Here is an 8,441-nt window from a genome sequence, read left to right on the forward strand (position 1 = left end):
CAATGTAAGCTCTACACAGTTTGCTCTTGTTATAGCTGACACAGATCGAGGTTTCATGTGCATGCACTAAAATGCTATGTCATTGTCACCTGGCTGTTGTAGTGAAGATGTTTTTAAAAATAATGCCATGAAAAATAGTGCCTTTAAACCAGCACCAATTCTTCTACTTGCACACAGTTTTTCAATGTTGTTGGTAGACAGGTTTTTCCAAGCATCTTGGAGAACTTGTCACACATCTATGTATTTAGTCTAAATTGCTTCTGTCTCTTCATGTAATCCCAGACTGACTCAGTGATGCTGAGATCCGGGTTATGTGGGGGCCATACCTTCTGTTGCAGGACTCCTTGTTCTACATCTATTCTTTTCTATTTGCAAAAGGACTTTTTGGAAACTAAAATGTATATTTCCTATTGACACACTTAAGCAGAAGATATAAAATAACCGTCTTAAGACAAATGCTTTTGTGAAACATCTTATGTTCCTAGGACTTTTGCGCAGTACTATGTTGACATATCAAACGAAACAAAATGGAGACTTCTCAGATTCGCCAGAACTACGACCGTGACTGCGAGGATTTGATCAACAAGATGATGAACTTGGAGCTTTATGCTTCCTACACCTACACTTCAATGGCAAGTACCTCTTATACACATTTATCAATTTGATAAATTGTCTATAATTTTGATAGAAATCACAAAATAATGCCAAATTAAAGAAAGCATAAGGTAGGGTGACCATATTCTGGTTTTCCAAAAAGAGGAAAACCGTGTTACTATGAATGCAAACTTTAATACGGTGAAAGACACTATTAGCAGAACATAAATAAATAAACATTTCCAACATACTTTTGAATGTCCATGTACTAAAATATAATATTTGATGCCATGAGTGTACTTTCGTTTACTATTACTATTATTTTGAATGGCCATGGAAAATGAAGCAATGTGATAATTTTACCTGGATGCAAAAAGTAGTTTGTTAATTTACCTGATGAACTTTCACCTTTTGCTGACCCTTTATGCTTCGCAGAGCTAATGTGTGCTTCCAAATCACTTGCACCTTTATTAGCAACTGACACATAAGTGGCAGCTTTACATGTCATACATTCTGCTTCCCACGGATCTCGACCTGGACGAAAGCATGGGAATTTTTTTGTGCAAATCTTCTGTAAATTTGCACTTTCGTTTGGGCATTGTTTCCCACTCAGCTGTCATTTGCTGCTACTGTCAAGCAACTGTTTGATGTCGATAACAACAGTGCTTGGCGCGTTCGCGGAGAGATTGACAGGCAGGAATTTGGCCAATAGTTGCTGCAAGCCTCTTATAATCGACCAATTGGTGTGCGAGAAGGCGGGACTTACAAAGCAATGCAAATATGCGCGCACACACAATTAAGTATTAGACCAGATGCACATCATAATGTAACTAAAGCCGAATCCCAGACATTTTTGCACATTTAGAAATCCCGGCCGGACGCTTTTTTTAAGGTCCGAAAAAGAGGACATGTCTGGGAAAAAGAGAACGTATGGTCACCCTACATAAGGGGAAGAGGGCAATTAAAATATATGAAAGAAACTAAAACATGTACATATTCATGTATAACTATAACATAATTAGTGCAATAGGCTACAATGAGAAACAATCTATGAAAACTTTGAACATTCAACAATGGATGGCAGATTGGTTATTTAGTTTGACTTCTATTGCAGGACATTTGTTTGCCAGATGGTAAAAAATAACCTGTTTACGACTGGAGTGACTGGGGTCAGTAATGAACTATAAAATAAAGCTGACTTACCTGCTGCAGTGTTTGTGATCATGAAATGAGCCGCTCTCTTACCAGGCGGTGACTGCAGGCAATCAAGGGTCCCCCTTGAACATTTTGTCATCCTAATGCCCCCCTTTGTGGTTGACTCAGCACCCCCCTTTGTATGGCACCGATATGCCCCCCCGATTTTTTTTACATTTTTATTATTTATCATCTTTTATCCCCTTTTCTCCCAATTTTGAATGCCCAATTCCCACTACTTTAGTATGTCCTCGTGGTGGCGCAGTTACTCCCCTCAATCCGGGTGGCGGAGGACAAGTCTCAGTTGCCTCCGCTTCTGAGACCGTCAATCCGCGTGCATCTTATCACGTGGCTCATTGTGCATGACACCATGGAGACTCTGCATGTGGAGGCTCATGCTACTCTCCATTAAAAGCGAGAACCACTAATCGCAACCACGAGGTGGTTACCCCATGTGACTCTACCGGGCCAATTTTGTTGCTTAGGAGACCTGGCTGGAGTCATTCAGCACACCCTGGATTCGAACTCGCGACTTCAGGGGTGGTAGTCAATGTTAATACTTGCTGAGCTACCCAGGCCCACACATTCCTTAAATGTTTAATCCTTTTCTTATATTTGCTTTTTGTCCCCCCACCATCAGGCTTACTATTTCAAACGGGATGATGTCGCCCTTCATGGTTTTGCCAAGTTCTTCAAGGAAAACAGCGAGGAAGAGCGCGAGCATGCAGAGAAATTTATGGAGTTCCAGAACAAGAGGGGTGGACGCATTGCTCTTCAGGACATAAAGGTGCGTTAATAGTATTTTGAACTAAGCCTTGTAACCTTGAATATTTTGAACAAAGCTAAAAGAGCTCTTCATTTGAAATGATGCCTAATTGTAAGGGCCGATTGAATTGAATGTTTGGGGCAACTTTCTCATTTCATCTCTCTCTCCAGAAACCTGAGCGTGATGCATGGGGTAATGGTCTGATTGCTATGCAGTGCGCTCTGCAGCTGGAGAAGAAAGTCAACCAGGCACTGCTGTATCTGCATAAGGTTGCCTCTGAGAAGCATGACCCTCATGTAAGTTCTGAAGATTTCCCTCCAAACATGGACCAATATCTGTTTAGTCTTTTCTGAAATATGGGAGTCCTAATTATAATGGATTAATAATTATTTTAAAACAATCATTATAGGGCACTCAAAAGAGGACAGCATTCCTTGGTCTGTGTGATACTTTGAAGCTGAGATACTCTAAATTTTGGGAAAAGTGATTTGTTCAAGTGTTCATACACTGTAGCTTTGTAAAGTGGTTTTATTCATTCGGAGTTGCTGAATTTTATTGTGCTAAATTCTTTTCTGATTTCTTGTCCTACAGCTGTGTGAATTCCTGGAGACTCACTACCTGAATGAGCAGGGTGAAGCCATCAAGAAGCTTGGTGATCATATCACTAACCTGTCCACGATGGATGCTGGCAACAACAGGATGGCGGAGTACTTGTTTGATAAGCACACCCTGGATAGACAGAGCTAAATATGGCCCTCAGATCAACTGCATACTGCAAAGCTTAAATCTGTATACTATTAAATCAGCATGCAATATGTTATCACACAGCTCTTATGCAAAGTTTTCAAGTTTAGAAGTTAACATAACATTTAATTAGACACGTAAAATTTCCACGTCACCATATCAAAATAATGCCATCTTGATTAATTTGTCATCTTGTGTTAGGAAATAATTGATTGATGACTGTTGAATGTACACTAATTGGTGAATTTGAATAAACATTTTGGGCTGGATTGACTTATTTTTATTGTGGTATGTGTTCAGATTTTACTATCCAACCAGCAGAAGGTGTATTAGTGTTCAATGTACAGCGATCAGAGTTTCTGTCCATACAAAAGTAAAAAGGACAGATTATTTTGTGGGTATAACTAAAAAAAAAAAAAAACTCTGATGATAGTGAAGAGAAACAAAACTATTGAAAATCTTTCAAAGATTTTACGTCAAATTAGTCCTCATTTAAATTGTTTATTGCAGCAGCCTGCAAATTTGTACGTGCAACCTTGTACCTTGACGGATTAAAAAACAATTAAATGCACAACGTAAAGCGCAGATCCATTTACTTGTGAAACCCACTGGATTGTGCAGCACAGAACAATTAGCAAACCAATAAACTTGCATGATCCAGTGGATAGCACAAAACAACCCATTTGAATTCTATCCTGAATTCTCTTCAAAAAACTATAGGACATCAAACACCTCAAATGGCTAAGCACTTAGTTTACACCAAATAAACAGCCCTCGTAGCACTGAAAAGCTCATAATAAAGCCATGCTTTAAAATAAATAAATGCAAAGCATTTTAATGCACATCAAGCACCAAGCAAGGGCTTTAAATCCTGGGCCTCCATTAATTATCGACCAAGCTGCTTTTGTTGCACCACAGTCGGGAGAATTGTTGTACCATTCCTCTTTACAAATCTATTCACAAATATTTTTGGGATGTCTGGTGTGAATTCCTCTCTTGAGGTCAGGAACGTTTTCCCAGGCCCTGTGAGGAGAGGGGGCCAATAAGGTCCTCTAGGGCCTACTCCAACATGATCCCATGGGAAGTTAGTATATTGTTTCTGAATGTTCCAGTAGCCTACCCTGACATCAGCCTCTTTATGCCGAGTCACTGACAAGCATCATCTCCCATAAGACATTATTGCATTGGTTCAAGTGTGTTTACCAGCTGCATTGGAGACCTAGGGTGCATCTCATCTTGCTCTCTAGCTCTACATGACATGAATCAGTATATCGTAAATGGGAATTAGGGCACTGGCAAGGATGTTTACCCACTGAACACACTTATGACTCAATATCCTGCAACCCAATTACGAGGTAGGGCATTTAAACACAGCTGATTTTAATCAACAACATGCTGAATACATTTTTTTAGATAGATATTACAACGTATAGTGTTTTACAAAAGGTAAATGGCATAAATCAGGGGTGTCAAACTCAGTTCCTGGAGGGCCACAGCTCTGCAGAGTTTAGTTCCAGCCCTGCTCCAAAATGACTCCTTGTAATCTTCAAGCACTCCTGAAGACCTTGATTAGCTGCTTCAGGTGTGTTTAATTAGGGTCGGAGCTAAACTCTGCTGGACTGTGGTCCTCCAGGAACTGAGTTTGACACCCCTGGCCTAAATGAAGAAATAAAAATACAAAAAAAATAAATAAATAAATAAATAAAAAAATTCTAATCTTCTTTTAAAAATCTCCATTTTCATGAATATTATGGATGAAAGATGATTACAAATAACATCTCTTTTAAATTAAAATTAAGACTTTGACTACATAATTTCACACTTGAAAGACTTCAGAAGACATGATGACATTTCCGGTAAGGGAACATAGTGTGCAACGATGCTCCCTGGTTTCCACGGTGCATTATACTGGAATTTGGACAGCATTGCACAAACCACTAAACTTGCATGACCAAGAATTCTATATCCATCTGTCCAAAATTCTGTCAAATCTGCCAAAAAAGGGTAGTCCCTGAATTTCTTAACAGCATTAAAAAGCTCTTAAAAAGTATAGAAAAAAATATAAAGAAGAATCAAGGGATTTAAAGGAGTTTGTGCTGGCTGAAATGCCAGTCATCTAGAACTTATACTGACACCTAGCAGTGTGGATGCAGCAACATGCAAAAGCAATAGCTGGTATACGGTTACAAATGCCATTGTAGAAATGCCCTATACGCAGTCAGCCACAATTAATTTATTTCATGAGCAAAATTGTCTTATAATAAGGGGACTACTGAGATAAGTAGTCACTGTTATGTGACTACTTGTGACCAACCCCCCCCCCCCCCGGTCACTGCTATGACTAGATTCTTCATCTCATGTGACTGTAAAATATTGTAAACATATTTCTTAAAAGAACTATTAATTTCTTTAGGAGTAAAACATTTTATTAAAGAAAAAATTGGTGTGACCAGATGTCCTGATTTAACCAGGGAGTGTCCTGGTGTCCTGACAATTCATTAAAATTTTTAATTATGTCCTGGTTTCAGCTGTTAGGTTTACTGATTTGTTTTTCTTTGATATTAAAGGTGCACTCTGTAATTATATATGGAGTTTCATTAACAATGTTCAAGAGGAGCAAGTTCATCTAAACCGACCAATCACACTGCCAGAGTAAGCGTATATAAACAGCTGCTTACCTCTACCTGGCATCAAGCATTCAGGTCATGAGAAATGGAGTCCCCCCAAAAATTGGGTCTCCCTCTGATGTCAGAGCAATTCCATTGGCTGAGGGACCTTTTAATGGGTACTATATTTACTGCCTGAGTAGAAATCCTTTAAAATAGTTTTATGATGTATGTCGATATAACTTTGTAAATGCGACATTTCATGACTTTTAAACCTTAAGTTACACATAATAGTATATATCACTGAAGTTACAGATCGTGAAATTAAAGATGTGTCGGTGTTTGTGTTTTTCAGTTAGCCTAGACTTCTATGACATACTATCACGATAACATGATAGGTTTTTGCTCACTGCAAAACAACGTCGCCTATGGGCACAAACCCACCTTCACTAGACCAGACAGGACTGGCAAAAAGTGCTCTTCACTGACGAGTCGTGGTTTTGTCTCACCAGGGGTGATGGTCGGACTCACATTTATCGTCGAAGGAATGAACGTTACACTGTGGCCTATACTCTGGAGTGGGATCGATTTGGAGGTGAAGGGTCCATCATGGTCTGGAGCGGTGTGTCACAGCATCATCGGACTGAGCTTGTTGTCAGTGCAGGCAATCTCAACGCTGTGCGTTACAGGGAGGACATCCTCCACCCTCATGTGGTACCCTTCCTGCAGGCTCAATGCCACCAGCCATACAGCTCGTTCTGTGCGTGATTTCCTGCAAGACAGGAATGTCAGTGTTCTGCCATGGCCAGCGAAGAACCGGATCTCAATCCCATTGAGCATGTCTGGGACCTGTTGGATCGGAGGATGAGGACTACAGCCATTCCCCCCAGAAATGTCCGGGAACTTGCAAGTGCCTTGGTGGAAGAGTGGGGTAACATCTCACAGCAAGAACTGGCAAATCTGGTGCAGTCCATGAGGAGGAGATGCACTGCAGTACTTAATGCAGCTGGTGGCCACACAAGATACTGACTGTTACTTTTGATTTTTATTCACTGCAACAAAATACGTTTCTGATTTGTTTTTGTTTTGGCTTGTTTTCCAATATAAATATCTAAAACTCCTTTAAAACAATGTACATTCACTTAAGCACCTATACTGCAGAATAATTTTTTTTTTATCTGAGAATGTTGAATATAATATTAAAAATACAAATATTTTAAAATATTAAAAAATCCTTTAAAACAATATGCATTCACCTGAGAAGCAGCATATAAGATATTTAGACTTGCTTTTAGAGAATAGATCTTGAATATAAATTCAGTAGTTTGTATGTTAATGTAATCTTGTGTTGAAGCAGTAAACATATTTGGCTTGCTGTCCGTATACTGGAGGGCTCAGAGCTCGAGACTCGACTCCAGTCCTGATTACCCCCCCAGACTTTACTTATTTAGATAATGAATCTAGAGAATATGTGGAGATGGGGTGGAGGTGGGATGTCAGGAGAGTTGTCACAGGAAGCAGGTAAGCAGCGGTTTATATACTCCTGCTCGTGGGCTGTGATTTGTTAGATTAAAATTAACATGCTCCTCCCGAACCTCTGTTAATTAACTCCATTATATTTTGTCTTTATTGCACTCGCAGAAGTGTAACCAAGTGAAAAAATACACTTATATACAAAATACACTTATATTTAAGATACATTCTCTTAAAGCAAGTCTCTTAAATATCTCATATTTTGCTTCTCAAGTAAATGTATCTTGTTTTAAGGATTTTTAGACCATTTTAAATGGAAAACAAGACAAAAACACTTGATAACAATAGGATTTTTTGCAGTGAATTTTTGACTATTTGCAGTATTTTTTTCCTTCAATTCAGTGAATATCATTTAGAGGTATTTATAAAAGATGATTTTGTCCTCTTTATTGTTAGCAAGCACATTTAATACAACCTTTTAAATCGGGGCACAAGTTGAATAGTCGGTTAAGAGCTAATGATTAATCGTTGAAATAATCGCCCGAATAGTCGAATAATCATTAGATTAGTCGATTATCAAAATAATCATTAGTTGCAGCCCTAATTCACAGGCAGTGGTTTAGTTTGTCAGTATAGTTCTTCTAAAACTGGAAAACATTTTGCATTGCATTATAGCAGCACAATACCACTAGAACAAGCATCTTTTATTATCAAAGTTGTTGGCATTAAAATAAAACTAACTTTTCTCATATGTTAAACACTCTGAGCTCTAACTGTGTGAATTTGCAGTCCATTATCATAGATGCTTTTAGTATTTTAATATAATTCAAAAGTTCTCAAGTGATTCTGCAGAAAGTGTTAAAGAGCTTTATTCCAATGTTTAAAATAGCTACAGTCTTTTGTGTTTGTTGGTGACTATGTTTTGTGAATAAAATGTAGTGTAAGATAGGCTATCCTGTTCAAATGAGAAGTAAAATAATTGGACATAATTTGGTTCTGTTTGGGTATCTACAAAGAAAAGAGTCATGGCAGGCATAAAAATAAAGGTTACACACCCAGACCCA

The 8,441-nt window shown here is 38.5% G+C and overlaps 1 protein-coding gene across 1 annotated transcript; it reads left to right on the forward strand.

Annotated features, from left to right (window-relative positions):
* Positions 1-428: 428 nt before the first annotated feature.
* LOC127451312 (ferritin, middle subunit-like) lies at positions 429-3,302 on the forward strand. Its single transcript, XM_051715886.1, has 4 exons — positions 429-632; positions 2,429-2,575; positions 2,725-2,850; positions 3,146-3,302. The coding sequence occupies exons 1-4, from the start codon at positions 528-530 to the stop codon at positions 3,299-3,301; spliced, it is 534 nt and encodes a 177-aa protein (XP_051571846.1). The 5' UTR covers positions 429-527; the 3' UTR covers position 3,302.
* The last annotated feature ends 5,139 nt before the right edge of the window (positions 3,303-8,441 follow it).

This window comes from Myxocyprinus asiaticus, chromosome 14 (genome assembly GCF_019703515.2).
Source record: "Myxocyprinus asiaticus isolate MX2 ecotype Aquarium Trade chromosome 14, UBuf_Myxa_2, whole genome shotgun sequence".
Lineage (NCBI taxonomy): Eukaryota > Metazoa > Chordata > Actinopteri > Cypriniformes > Catostomidae > Myxocyprinus > Myxocyprinus asiaticus.